Here is a 15231-nt window from a genome sequence, read left to right on the forward strand (position 1 = left end):
GGAATAATGTTGGGATGCGAGGTTTGCCACCGAAGTTAAATATCTTTTATTGTGCTGTGTAATCATCTGGCAGCAGTTGTGTTCAGGCGCTCCTATATTCGGTACAACTCAATTTGCAGTAATAATGTTGGGATGCGGCGTTTTCCACCCAAGTTAAGTATCTTATAATTTGGTGGAATCCTGTGGCAGCAGTTGTGGTCAGGTGCTCCTATAGTCTTGTACAACTTAGTTTGCAGTAATAATGTTGGGATGTGGCATTCGCCATCCAAGGTAAATATCTTTTATAGTTCGGTGCCTGTGTCTGTTGTAAGCATGGTATTATTTGGAGAATTCACATTTGCACCAAGTTTAGGAGCAAGGTCACTTGCGGACAAATCCACATTCCCAACCATATACTCTTCCCACAGTGGTCACATTTGTATCGACGCTCACCCGTGTGGGTACGAAGGTGTTTGACCAATTGAGACTTCTGTACACATCTTAATCCACAGTGGTCACACTGGTAGCGACAGTCACTGGTGTGGAGGCGATGGTGCTGTTCTAGGTAGTTTTTCTTTCTGAAGCCCTTACTGGAGTGACTACAATGATGCAACTGCTTGTTCGCATGTCCATTCTGGTGGTTTCCAACAGGGTTACAATCACTTCGCATAGAATGCTGCATATGGGTGTTGACGTCCTGAAAGTTTTCCCCAGGAGGCACACCCTACTCAGGATCAGCTTTGAGGCCACGCACTGGTCTGGACGAAGAAGCCTGGTCGAGCCTATCTGAGGGCCGCGTGCTACGCGCGACTTAGCCAGCCAGCGGGGTGCTCGGAGAATTTCGCAGTGCTAATAGCCACATATGCATTATTAGGTGGGGTAATTGGGCCTGTGAGAAGGTGTCTTTTGCATTGTCCAACATCTCTATGGCAGATTACAAATGCTGCGAGCCCGTTTGCGGTAATTGTCCTTCTTCGAGATTGTTTACAGTTCGCTGGCCAGAGTGATCGGAGGTTGGAGTTCGATGGAAAATACAGAAAAATGTCATTGTGCACAAATTTAGCACAGGAGAGGCTGTGGTTTATGCGAAAGTACAATTCCTTCCTTGCTTCATGATCGGGAGCATGTTGCCTAAGCACGCCGCAGCATCGACTGTGGCTCCAGGGAACGCGTTTTATCTGTGTGTAGCAGAATGTCAACCAGGTGGTAATGCTATGCTAGGTGGTGCTTTCGGAAGTCGCGATGCCTATCTCTTTCCTGCTGGCTTGAGTCGGGAAACGGGCTTCCAAGCGTTCATCTGTGACAGCCAGTTGGCGGGGAGTCTTTTGCGTGGAGATTCCTCAAAAACTAGTTCATCTACTTCCAATTTTAACGTTAGGATGTGGAGTTTGCCACCCAGATTAGATATCACTTCACCAATCACTCTACACATCCCCTGGCAGAAGGGCCTGACCGCCGTGGCCTTACTTCGGTCCAGCATGATGTAGTGTTCTCTAAAACAATCCAACGCATGTAACACAACACGTAACAGAGAGCAGTGCACTAATAAATGAGAGAGGCAAATATATACATGCAGTTCACCGTGCTCTGCGTCAGTCTCACGACTATCTCGCGCGCTCCCTCACTGCTCCGGTCCTGGACGTCAGAGGATTTTTTGACCCAGTAGTCGTGAGGGTGCGCTTATTCGAAGCTAGAGCTATGGCACGGACTTGCAAATGGCCCCTAACGTTCTTCTTGTCTTCAGTGAAAGTGAATGAATAAGATTAACGCTAGCAGCGACACTTTCTATCGCGTACCTAGAAAGCAGCGAAAAAAAAAAGCCAGTCGACACATCTTGCCCATAAATGTGAACAGAAAGGCCGGACAGGAGATTGGAGTTGAGTTAGGAGGGGGAGTAAGGACAGTTGAGAGCCTTCCTATCCTACCATCTAAGAAACATCGGGATCTTCCTTTGCTGTTAGTAACCCCTGCCCTCTCTACGGCGTTGCGTGCGTACAAGGGAGGACGCCGCCGTCAGAATGAGTCCCTGTGGGCTGCCCCGTGAGTGAAAGGCATTTTTTTCTGATCTTTTCATTTCGAATTTTTAAAGTAGAATAACTTTCCTTTGCGTGCTCCGATTTCAATCCTTCTTTCTGAACTAGTCTCTTGAATGTGTGATGAATCTGTCTAGTGATATTAATCAACCGCTCAATAATAGCGTTTTGGGGGTAATAGTATAGCTTTTGTGGCCTATAGTATCGCTAGTGTTGACGGACACCGGAAAGCTGGTGAATTGTCTTGAGTAACCCATGCCGCAGTGGCGCGACAAGTAGTAGTAGTAGTGAAAACATTTATTTTTTTTTTGCAAAAGGAAGAGTTAGGGAGCAGGGGGATGGGTATAGATAGATGTGGAGCTTCAGTGGTCGGTCTTCCCTAGTCCAGGATCCCGTTGGCCTCCGCCGCTGCCTTGGCCCTCGTCACCAGCATAAGCTGTGTGCTCGGGTCGGAGTCAGCCAGGAGGGCCTCCCACTGCTCTAGACTAGGGCTATTTCCTTCCACCTGCTTGGCACAGGCAGCAGATTGGCGAGCCTTGGGCCACAACTCTGATGTAGCGTTGGCAGTAACTGTATCGATTCTTGCTGTGCAGTTTGAATACGAGTTGGTCTCCTGTTCCTGTGCAGTGCTGTGGCCAGCGTGGGGAACTACAGGAGTGCGCTCGGTTTCCTTCAGAGAGGAGTCCACAGCAGAGGATGAAGTGGTAGTTGCTGAAACTTCTGCTCTTTCGAGCTGGCTAGCAGTGTCGGAGGCGGCATTGACTGGAACATGCTGAGCTTGGAGCTCATGTTCTGCTATCCCATGGCCCCTGTTGTTGTTTGTGGCTATTTGTGCAACGTTTGGCGAAGGATCATTGCGCGCGTTGCCACTTTCCACCTGCATGTCACCAGTGCGAAGTTGCTGAGGCCTCGCAGCACTGTTCTCCACATTTTCCACGGGCCTGGACCCCAGCTCTTGCACACTGCCTGTGTTGCTTGAATGCACATTTTGCACAGCTTCAGCAGTGCTGCAGCCAATGTGGTGAACTGCGGGACGATCTTGGGTTCATCAGCAGCATCTGAGGCAGCATTTGCTGGGCTACGGAGGGCTCGGTGCTCGGACCCCTCTTTGCCGTTTTGTGCTTCCACTCCCTCGGACTCTTTCCCAGAAGGCTCATCACCTGATGACAGATGAGCGTCAGGCAACTCGAATGACATGTAGGAAGGCAGATCGGGCTCAGCTGCCCTGCATCTTGGAACTGTGCCGTGTATTCTTCAAGTGCCAAGAAGATACTTCGTTCAAGGTTCCACACTCTGTCAGAGCCCAAGCACCCCGACTGATCCTCTATTTCCCAGATAATGTGCACTATTTTTTTGAGTGCGATGAAGCCATTGGGCAGAAGGGCGGCAACCAATGCCATGCGGACCTCCGGCTTGCAGTTACTCAGAGTTTTGAAGAAGTTTTCAAGTGTCTGGACATATTCTCCCAGCAATCTGTGCAGGCCTTCAGAGACAACAAACCATTTGTCAACATCGCCAGTTGCGGCGCCTGAACTCTCAAAGAGGTCGTCAACAAGAGAAAAAGCATCAAAGCATGTTTCCGCACCATCTGCAGAGGCCAATGAATGGTGAGAAGATGAAGCAAGCCTTTCTGAACAAGGTGCCTTGCCGTTCCCCTCACTGTTCAGCATAGGAGTCAAGTGTGGCATGTCAAGTTCGTTTATGTTGTGCAGATCCATCCTGACGTCGCTTTCACGCAGAGAATACCTTTGGTAGTAAAGGGCTTTTTTCGCAGCCCCTGGTGGCATGGTACGCTGTGTGGCGTAGCCCCCACACCACACGCTCTCTTTCGCGTATCTGTTCGGCCACATTTTGTGACACATGGCTCTGCTTGGGTAGGTGTCTGTTTGTAGTCGTCTGAGCGTTGTGGCCTGCTCTCTGTCGAGGATATCCGCCGGAGCCGAGTACTTCTTGCGCGCTTCCAACAACGCCTTCATTGCCTCCCCGTAAGATTCTGGCGCGCTGAAGGGTTCGACCGGCAAACCCGCCCTCCGGTTCGTGAACCCTCGGACAACGGTGTCTGCCATGAGATTTCCCTCAACCCCAGTGTCAGGGACCCAAATGATGGTGTGTTGAATGTTTGTGTTGTTTGATCCATGTCTGTGTTGTTTGTGTTCGAAGAGGATACTCGCGGCTTTTCGGCCGATCCTTCCATCTCTGTATGCCCTTGCTGCAGCCTGAGAATCCGTCGCTATCCAGTAACTCAGTCCCTGCCGATTGGCTTCAGTCAGGGCTAGAGCTATGGCAATCTCTTCCGCTGCTTGTGTTGTCCTTGTGCGCACTGATGCACCAGTAACTATATTCCCATTGGCGTTCACTACTGCTACCGCCCTAGCATTTTCCTTCGTTCTGTACTTGGACGCGTCAACATACAGAACCATCTGTTTCTTCTTTAGGAACCTGTCCAACTCCAATGATCTCGCCGCCCGTCTTCCTTCGTGGTTTTTCGGGTCCATGTTTCTGGGCACTGGTTTAACCAAGAAAGTGCTCCTAATTTGGCTGTCAATGTCTGTCTTGTCTTCGCCCTCGTCTTCTGCCGGGTATCCTAGCTTGACCAGTAGTGCGCGGCCAGCGGCTGTTCTTTTAAGTCTTTCCATTTGAAATCTGAGCATGGTTTCGCTGTGCTCCTCATAGGTGCCGTACACCCCCATGTTCATCAGCTTCTCTGTCGAGGCGCAGGTCATGACGCCTAAAGCTTGCTTATACGCCCTTCTGATGCATGTTTCCATTTTGTTCTTTTCCCCTTTGTTAGGTTGTAGGTACGGAAGCGCGTACGTCATCCTAGGTATGATGAGCGCAGACGTGATCCGTAACGCATCTCGCTCCTTCACCCCTTTTCTTTTGTTCGTAATCCGGCTTAACATCCTGCATATCTGTTTCGTGGTGTTCCAAGAGCTGGATGGTATGGTCCCATTTGCCTTTCTCCTGCACCGACATTCCCAAGATGCGAAGCTTATTTGTCCTCCTTACGGGTTGTCCATCTATCTCTAATTCTATCGTTCCCCTGTCCTCTTTATTTTTGTGAAGTCTAATAAATTCTGATTTTTCTGGGGAGCACTGCATCCCGCTAAATAAAGCAAATTTACCGATCTCATCCGCCGATCTTTGCAGTATTTCTTGCTTGTTTCCCGTCGATCCTTTTGTCGTCCACACTGATGTCGTCCGCATAAATTGAATGTTCTACACCTTTGATGTTTTTCAGTCTCCTAGTTAATCTAATCATTGCTATGTTAAAGAGCAAAGGTGAGATGATGGATCCTTGTGGCGTCCTTCTGTTTGGCGTCGTCTTCTTTTTATGACCTAATGTTGTTGATACTGATCGTTGCTGTTCTGTTAGACAGGAAGGCCTTTACGTATGCGAAGATCCTCTCCCCACAGTTTGTTGCCGAGAGTTCTGTGAGAATGGCATTGTGGCCGATGTTGTCGAAGGCCCCCTTGAGGTCTACGGCCAAGATTACGCCTTCTCGAGTGCCCGATATTTGTTTTAGTACCGTGTCTCTTAACTGGAGCATCACATCTTGCGTGGAGAGCCCCGTTCTGGACCCGAACATGGTATCCGGAAACAGACCGTTGTCCTCCATGTAAATTCTCAGTCTAGTCTTGACCACTTTCTCGTATAGTTTACCGAGGCATGAAGTTAGTGAAAAGGGCCTAGGTTCTCTAAACTGGGTGTTTTCCCTGGTTTAGGTATCACGATAATCTCAGCGTGTTTCCACTCCGCCGGGACCGTGCCCCTTTCCCAGTGCTCGTTCAGGCTTTCAGTCAGGCTTTCGATTTGGTCATCACTGAGGTTTCTGATCATTGCATTTGTTACTTTATCTTTTCCCGGTGTTGTGTTCCTTGTGAATGACCTGGCAGCCGCGTATACCTCGTAGTCTTTTATCGGTTCATCCAGCTTCGAGTTCCTTGTCCCTGAATATACCATGGTGCAGGGTGGCACTTGCGTGCTTCCGACGAACAAAGCAACAAAAAGCAATAAAAGCACAGAGAGTAAGGCATGCTGTGATGCCAAGAGAGCAAATGACTCCAGTATAAGGCAGGCAACAGTAACTTGTTCCAGACACTGCAGTTACTCAGTGCATTCTGATTTAGAATTCATTATACAACCAATTTCTGTCCCGAGAGATGCCTTGTGCATAAGCCACAGCGCAGTTACTGCCATATGCCTCAGCTTCTAATTTTGGCAAACAATTTTGAATTCTGTGACTTGCAAATGAAGAATCTGCAATATTCTGGAGGAAGGCTCCCACACATTCACGTACACAGCCTCACACACAGCAATGGCTCGCATGCCATCGCTTCTCGTCTTAATGCTTTGTGGCCCGTACAGCACAGTTCTGTGCTTATTTCTTCGCTTCCCTACTACCCAAGGCTCTTTCAGTCCCTTCTCTTCTTTCTCAGTAGTCTGCACGGTTTTCTTTCTGCGTTTCTGGTCATCAAAAAGTTCGCTTTCCCTCACAGCCCATGAGCCTGTCGTGTGAGCTTGCTGTGGGTGTATCAAAGTGAGAAAAAAAAATTGCGCTCTATTCATACCTTGGCTCCAATATAGCGCGAGGTGGTTTCTGACGCATACGATTTTGAAAAAAAAACTCATTCTAGATTCATGCATATATGGTAGCGCTGCTTTTGGCAGGTGCCCGTACTGTAAATTTCTGATACAAATCTGTGAGAGTGTTGCTGCCAGAGCCGCAGCACTTGTTGTGCTGGCGTGCATGAGCAGAAGAGTAGCAAACATATCAAGGCATCAGCAGAACTTTGAAAGCCACGAAGAACAGCCCAAAAGAACAATATACAGTAAGCAGACAGGCTGAGCGCACGTGTGTGCATGTCGTCCTTTAGCACAACTCTTCGTGGTTTTGGAGAATAGAAAGAGACTAGCATCTTTCACGGGGCTTGCTTTGCAACTACAGCACATTCAATTGCAACTCATCTCTGGAGGAGGGCTCAAGGATGTTTAGCATATGAAAATAAATATTCTTTACTAGCTGCCTTGTTAGAATGGAAGCTTAATTAAATCCTGCCTACTATCCTGCCTGGCCTTCCCTGAAACAGCAGGGTTCACCAAGGATTTCTTGCATTTCATGGGTTCATATTTCTTTGATACAACAGCAGTTGCCACCGGAGAATGGCATAAAAAACTGTAACAAACGAATGAAAGCCATGGTTGCATGCACTGGAAAGCACAGCGGACTCCCGATTTCTGACCCAAGCCATCCAACTCCTAGCAGCTTCACACATGCTTGAGCCACATAGTTGAGATAAGTAGTTGCGTCCTTTCTTTATCCATGTGCCACAGCGCTGTTTCACCCTAATGTTCGACCTACTCGTCCATCAGTTCGTATTATTAAGGCTGTCAAACCACGCACAAAATGCACATGCACATTTAATCGCAACAATGTCAGATGTTGTGGGAGAGATGCCAGGCTTATGGAGTTTGCATGCAGCTTTTTCTCATGTCTCACTGAGAATAGACATGGTAAAAACTGGCCGGTACACAAAAGAAAAATTTATGTGCTTACCTCTGAATGAATTCCTGACTGTATTTGATGTTGAGACAAAAGTATGCAGCAAAAAGGATCTCCATGGCAGCCAGAAAGCTCAGGCCTTCAAAGCACCTCGTTCCATCGAGCGTCACAATGCATGTAAAATCAAAGATGCTTGTGCCTGAAAAAGAAATCTTCTTTAGTGACAAAAACCGAGTTCAGATTAGATGTTAACAATTGTGGAGCAATATTTTTTAAATGCTGCAGCTCGGAAGAATAATTTTTGGCATTATATTATGAACATGAGGCATGCAAATTTTTTCCACATAGCTAGGCATGTCAGCACAGCTCACAAAAAACATTGTCAGCACCTCTATATGTAGCATGCTAATGGTAGATGCTCAAGCTATTTATGAAGCAATGAACAAGAGCAGATGAATGAATGTCAATGCATGTGATATTTTCTAAATATAACTTTTAAGTTAATTTTACAGCTCCCAAACCACAATTCAATTCTACATCTGCACTAGCAGGGTTCAAGCAGCGGATTATGCTGCCAGCTACCATCTCTAAGAGAAGACTGCGGCATGTGCATGGTAAATTAGCTTGCTGGGCATGCCTCATCGAGCTGCATTGAGTGTGACTCAGAGGGTAGTTCAAGCCCCCTTCTCCTTTTGTTATTCTAGTTCTTTGTTATTGATGAGGTTTCATATTTTATAAATATGCTTTTTAGAAATTTATACTACTGCTCAAAGCATCCAGAAAATCATAAAAATCTTACCAAGTACAACCACCGTTGGGGTGGGGGGGGCAGGTTGCTATTCAGTTCAGCAACACAGGCTGATGTGTGTGGAGGTAAGAAGCCGTTATCATAAGCAGATGTATAAGGGCACACAGGTAACAGGTGTGCTGAAGAATCGCAGGAATAATGAACATCTACTGAACTGCAGCAGCAGGAATACAAAAATGAAAGTTCACAGTCTTCTACATTTCGGTAAACCTTGAGGTAGTGCCCAGGAAATTTTATTGAAACACTGACGGATGTTAATTGTAGATTAATTCACTTTTTCTTTGCCACTGGCTACAATCTCTGTGAGCAACTGCCCTGGAGTGTGCAAGTGTCATCTACGGTCATAAAGCAGAAGTTTTGGCAGAGCTGAGAGGCTACTAACTAAGTATCCGTTTCCGCAATAATCTCACCTCAAAAACACGAAATAGGAACTCTGTCTTTTCCTTGAAGAAAATGCGCTGCAATGGGAATACCCTACTGAGCAGTGCTTTTAGGCGGCCAATGTCCTGTGCTGCCTTGTCTGCCATAAGGAGCCATTGAAGTGCCTCGTCTCCCTTCAGGCTGTGCCGCAGGAATGCGTACAAGACCTCCAGGTCTGCAATTTCTTGATTTGCAAATAATCCTTCCAGCTGCATGTCAGTTAGCCTGAAAAATTAGACATTTGGCTGTAAAGAATGCTTGACATCACTGCAGACACACATAACAATCAATGAAAGGTAATTTATGTGCTTGCACAAGACTTTTAAGCTTTTCATAATAACGATCCAGTGCTAACCAATTCATCAACACTTACAGAGCATCATACGTTACCGTGAAACTTCACTTTTTTCTCTGGCGTCTTAATGCGAAATTGGTGGTCAAATACAATGTGTTTCAGGGAAGTCTGCCACTAATTTTAAAAAATGAGCTTTCTGGGTTATGAAGACTGGTTCTTCAGCAGAATAATACCAGTGTATGCAGACAACGCAATTAGGGACAACGCAAATAGCGCTGTATCGTCTTGCCCTTCTTTGTCCGTGTCTTAGGAGTGCGCTGCGTTTTTTCCTCAAGATGAACTACCAACTAGCCCGCTCTTCCACTCTTGCAGGTTAAATAAAGTCGGCTCAAAAGCCGGTTAAATAATTTCTCATAATTAACTTTATAAGTATGGCGTTTAGGCAACTGGATTCGATTAAACATTTGTAGTCGGTCATTAATAATAGCCATATCAATTTCTAGAGTTTTGAAAACACGATTACCCTGATGCTATGGTCCAGCAAATTTTAGCTACATTGTGCCAAAATACACGCATTTTTGAAACGCATGCAGGCAAAGCAATCCCTCCAGTGCACATAACTACTCAAAATAGCCACACTTTTCGAGTTAAGGCGTCAAGGGTAATCTTGTGTTGAAAATTCTGAAAACTACAAATCTCTAATTGTAACCAGGTGCTTACTGTAACAGTTTAAGTCATCAGAATTTAGTTAAACGAACCTAACCTCGTTGAACTGCGGAAGTACGTGAGACAACAGCAGTGACGCTTGCTGACAGGTGCAGCGACAGCGTTCCAGCCATGTCACAATCGCGTTAACGATGTGCAATCTCTAAAGGGGTTATTTACGATGTATAACGTCTAAAGAGGTTATTTTTGCAGCAATACATGCAGTTTTTGGCTGGTTGTGGCAGGAAACGTCAAACGCGTCAACTCTGACCGCCGTACCAGCTGCACATTGCAAGTGCGTTCACCGCACAGGATGCTGGGAAGGTAAACGATCCGATCATGCAATACACCTTCGCCCTCACGCCTGCTCTCGGCGAGCACGGAAGGTGTCAATGGGAAAGCACTCAGTTGCACTCTCGCGGTGCTACTGCTCTGCTCCTCACTGCTCGTTGGTTCTGCTCCAGTTCTGACAACAGAATGTGCCATGAGTTTGAAATAAAATAAAATTTCAAACCAATATTTGAATGTTGCTTACTTTTTTTGAGAAGATAACAAATGTTCACTGGCCTGTATTTCATGGGCTTCATACTAATCAAGTGTTGTTGGAAGTAAAACTTTGACATGGAACATGGCACTAAAAGTGCCTTAATCAGATACATTGCTTACCCTTGCACATACTGCAGCCAGCATTGCTTTAACACACACTGAGTAACAGTTATTTTTCGTGAAACCTCAAACAGCATTTCAATTTACTGACAATGCAGTTTTCAAGTAAGGTTGCATACATACCTTCTGAAATGGGCCAGGAAGTGCTGCTGCGTGAACAGCAAGGGCCACTCTTTCTGCACATCACAAGCTCGCTTGCCTTGGGTGTTGATAGTCACTTGAATCGCTGCATAGGCACGCATCAAGAGTTCTTGATATTTACTTCGGTCAAGTGGGTTTGATGCTCTCAGATGTGCTAGAGTTTCATGAGACAGGGAGTTCCATGGAATCGGTAATGACTGAAAATCTTCCAGTGATGGCTTTGACGACGACGTTGAAGGCTCTTCTGTAAACAACACTCAAATGCAATCAAGCTTGGCAAAGGAGTTGAAAAGTGGTAACAACAATAGAACTTACAGCAGCTGAGAAAATTATGAGGTCGTTTTCATTGCATAGCATTTACAGTCATTTAAACCTGTGCCCATATATGGGGTTTATGGGGTTTGAACATCCCAAATGGACTCAGGCTATGAGGGTTGCCATAGTGAAGGGCTCCAGAAATTTCGACCACCAGAAGTTCTCGTGAGGCACAAACATGGAGGCTAAAAATAAAGGTTGAACTTAAATTGAGGACAACGTGCAATGACATTGCACAGTACATAGGCCTCTATAATTTCACCTCCATAAAAATTCAACCACTGCAGCCGAGATCAAACCTGTCTTTCAGGTAAAAGCACTCAAGAGCCATATCCACTGAGCCACCACGGATTTTTGATCAAGTAACGTAGTCTTTAGCATGATGCATCATCATCAGCCTACCTACGCCCACTGCAGGGCAAAGGCCTCTCCCATGTCTCTCCAATTAACCCTCTCTTGTGCCATCTGCAGACACTTCATCCTCGCAAACTTCCTAATGTCATCCGCCCTCCTGACTAAGACGTCCCCTGCTATGCTTGCTCTTGTAGGGTTACACTTAATAAACGCAAGTTATCTTGCCTTCCCATCAGATGTCCTGTTCATGCTTATTATTTTTTTGTTTAGATTAAAGTATCATTAAATGGCATTTATTCTGAGATCCACTCTGCTTTCTTTCTGTCTCCTAACGTTTTCCTTTCCATAGCTTGCTGCATTGCTCTCAATATAAGTTCAACCTTTATTGTTAGCCTCCATGTTTCTTCCCCATAGGTGAGTACAGATATAGCTGTTATATACTTGTACACTGCCATACCTGTACTTGTAGACTGCCATTCATCACCTAAGAGCACCTGCCAAGTGCACTCCACCGCATTCTTAATCTCAGTTATTTTACTCTTGCAATCCAGGTCTGCAGTCATTACCTGTCCCATGTGGGTGTATTCCTTACGGCTCCAATCCTTGCCACAATTCTGCATATTAATTTTTATACCCACCATTCTGCTTTGCCTGTCTAGGTCATTGATCATGCTCTGTAATTCAACCCCCGAGTTTACTTGGTAAAGCGATGTCATCAGTAAATCGCAAATTACTAACGTATTGTCCATTACTCCTATACTAAGCTATTAATCTGGATCTCTGAATGTCATCTGTAAACATATGGTGAATGGTACCAGAGAGATTGTGTCACTCCCTGCCTCACACGCGTACTAATGATGTTCTGTCAATTTCTCTGTGAAAGAATGTGGTCGCTGTGCAACCGCTGTAGATTTTTTCAGTATGCCTCTCCTACACGCTGGTTCTCTGATGCCTGCATGACTGCTGAGGTTTTGACTGGGTCAAATGGTTTCTTGTTGATTAAATATAGGAGTTGGTTATATTTTACACTATTCTCTGTTGTCTGATTCATAGTGTTAATATGGTCCATTATAGAGTACCATTTACAAAAGCCAGCTTTGTCTTTTGGTTGACTTAGGTCTAAGATTGATCTAATTCCATTAGTGATGACCTTAGTCAAAACCTTGCAAACAGATAGTAGGCTGATTGGCCTGCAATTATTCAATTCCTTGATAGCCCCTTCCTTATGAAGTAAGGTGATATTAGTGTTCTTCTAAGATCTGATACCCTAAAGGTTGCGAGGCACTGCATATACAAGATGGGCAGTTTAGCAGGGTGGCAGCAGGATGTACAATTGGGCAAGTCTAAGTGTTTCACTTTGAACAAGATGGGTTACTCTGACCTATGCTTGCAAATTTAAACAAAAATGCTTTTAGCCAAGAGGGAGCAATACTATATGCATTTGTGCATTTTAACAGAACATAACCCTGAGAAATGTGTGTGTAGCTGAGTTAACCTTAATGTGGTGCAAATATTATTTTGAGCCATAATTGTGGTGGAGAGCTTCACATCATTTCTGACCACCTAAGGAACTTCAATGTCTATTGGCATCGCCCAGTATACAGGTGGTTTTCTATTTTGCCCTTTTCAAATTTGACTGTGCTATGGCCAGGAACCAAACCTCTGACCTCATTCTCAGTAACAAAATGCTATAGCCACTGCACTGCCACGGCAAGTAATATATATTTTTACATTGGTAAACAAAAGAAAAATGACTTTTGCATAGGTATGTGACGTGTGAAGAAAAAAACTGCAAGACGGGGTTAGCAAAAACAATTTAATTTGTTAAAAGCCATAAATCAATGTGAATATAAAAATAAACGACAATATACTGTGTTTCATGCATCAGGTGCAACGCTGTCAAAGCTAGTGCTCTTGTTTGCACTGCATGCAACTGCGATAAAAAAGTACTGTGTTCCTCGTGGAAAATGCGCATTTGTCATGAGCTCGGTCAAATGCGCTATTATTCCTGATGACATACGCTATCACTTTCTTCGTGCCTTTGAACACTCGGCCAGAAAACTAGCACGAATAACATGCCTCCCTGTATTTTCTCATGCAGACTTGCACCTCATGTATGAAATGGAGGATAGCAGCCACCCGAGAAGTGCATAGTGGTGGCAACATCAGTGCAGGTTTGAAGAAAAAAATATACTGTTCACACTGGAAATTTTGTAAGCCAACAGCTGCTGCTTATGAAAACTTCTTGTTGTGGGAGTTGGTAGCTGTTCAGTGCAAATATTTAAAGGTGCCATAAAACACAGACACACACACCCAAGAGAAGACAATGGGACGGAGTGCCACTCACAACTCACAACCACTCACACAGTTGTGAGTGGCGCTCCGTCCCATTGTCTTCTCTTGGGTGTGTTTTTTGATGCCTTTAAATATTTGTAATGAACAGCTGCTGCAGCAAGGACATGTGATTTGCTGCGTCCAACATAGTGGCAACAGAAATTAATAACATGTGAAGGATGTGGCTTCTCTACCTTTTGTAGCTGCTTTTGCTTTCCTGTGTCTTATGTCAAGCAGGTGCAGTCATTTGAAAAACACTAATAACAACAGCCACACCAAAATAATGTTGTGCTAGTACCAGTTTGGTTGACAGAAGTTGCTCCAGCTCTTTTTCAGATCATGACTACACTAGCATTTCTAGTTACATTCGGCCTGCCTTCCAGTCATTTCTGCAGCACTTCCATTTCTTCGAAATGGAAAAGGATACAGTCAAGTTTTCGATGACAATATATCAAACTATAGTGTCTTTCCTTTTTTTTCACCTTTAAATCTTTTCTAACGAGAGACGTCTAGGTCCAGAGAAAAGTATCCTGACTTTAGTGCTATGCTATAATTTTAGTGGTTTTGCTTGCACTGTTTGTTCACACGTACAGTAATAGACAAAAGAGTGTGGGTTGCAGATTCGTGGAAAAAAATGTATTCCTGCATGGTCAGGCAAAGCATGCCAATGAAAAGTACAGATGCATGATGACACATGCGTGCCCCATTCGCTGGAATGAATATCCGACTTTCTAGCGAGCTAATGCAGAAAACTGTTTTTAGGCCAATCTGCAACCTGCAAACTTTTGTCCATGACTGTACAACCATCACATGGGAGCCGTGGTGCCACAATACAGTAGCAGGACGGTTAATCAAAACTCATGGATCTTATCACCCAATATAACTACGTGCAGTGGCTACAATAATGCATAGAGCAATGCAATGCATCTTTAGCATGCAGCTTGTGTGCTTCAAGATTTATCAGTCACGAGAAGAGAATTATTAAAGCAGAACACTTTGTAGGCATATAGTCAAGCCACTATAGTCACACTTAACAGATGCAGCTCCCCGCAGGGGGGCGTCTGCAGCATGCAGACGTTGGTGAGTGGCGACACCACGGGGTTAATCCGAGCATCCGCAGGGACATCCCCGCAGGGGGATGATGGTGAACAATGCGTCACCACGGACCCGAGCATCCGCGCTTAGCCGTGCGTGGCATCGCCGTGTCCGGGGAAAACGGGATCCTGGTGGTTGAGCCAATGCCGAGCGTTGAGCCAATGTTGAGCCAACGCCTTGTTGAGCCAACGCCTTGTTGAGCCAACGCCTTAAGGCCCCTCGGCGGAGGCAACACACCACTTTGGCCCCGGCTTCCTGTAGACGGCACCTCCGGCCTGACCCGACCGGGGGAAATCGGCAGTCGCCTTTTCCTATCCTCCCCTCTATCTTTCACTTTCCTATTTCCTTTCTTACAACTTTCCTGTATACCTCTCTTCTTCGGTTTTTCCTCTTTTTCCTGGCGGCGAGGGTTAACCGTGTGTGACTAACTACCCTGAGTTGAGTCATATTAGTTAAGGTGTACAGCTGGCGTGGGCAGGACTTTCTTTCAAGTTCCTGTCGCGTCCCCTTGTTGGGCTCCATGGTGGGTGGCTGGCACCATGACCGAAAAACCTTAAATTTTTATGGCTCCCCCCCTTTCGA

The 15231-nt window shown here is 45.5% G+C and overlaps 1 protein-coding gene across 6 annotated transcripts in view; it reads left to right on the forward strand.

Moving 5' to 3' along the window:
• Positions 1 to 15231, forward strand: part of LOC149355336 (uncharacterized) — a 290308-nt gene that overhangs the window by 214704 nt on the left and 60373 nt on the right. For 4 of the 6 annotated variants that reach the window (XM_089583765.1, XM_089583763.1, XM_089583766.1 and 1 more), the window contains one exon: positions 9990 to 13113. The exons of the other annotated variants lie outside the window; for them this stretch is intronic. In XM_089583765.1, the coding sequence (XP_089439891.1) occupies positions 9990 to 10072 (83 nt within the window). In that variant the 3' untranslated portion in view covers positions 10073 to 13113. Of the gene's footprint in view, positions 1 to 9989; positions 13114 to 15231 lie in introns of those variants that run through there. 6 annotated transcript variants of the gene reach the window in all.

Source organism: Amblyomma mixtum, chromosome 3, assembly GCF_055824585.1.
Source record: "Amblyomma mixtum isolate Tamu chromosome 3, ASM5582458v1, whole genome shotgun sequence".
In the NCBI taxonomy this organism is placed as follows: domain Eukaryota; kingdom Metazoa; phylum Arthropoda; class Arachnida; order Ixodida; family Ixodidae; genus Amblyomma; species Amblyomma mixtum.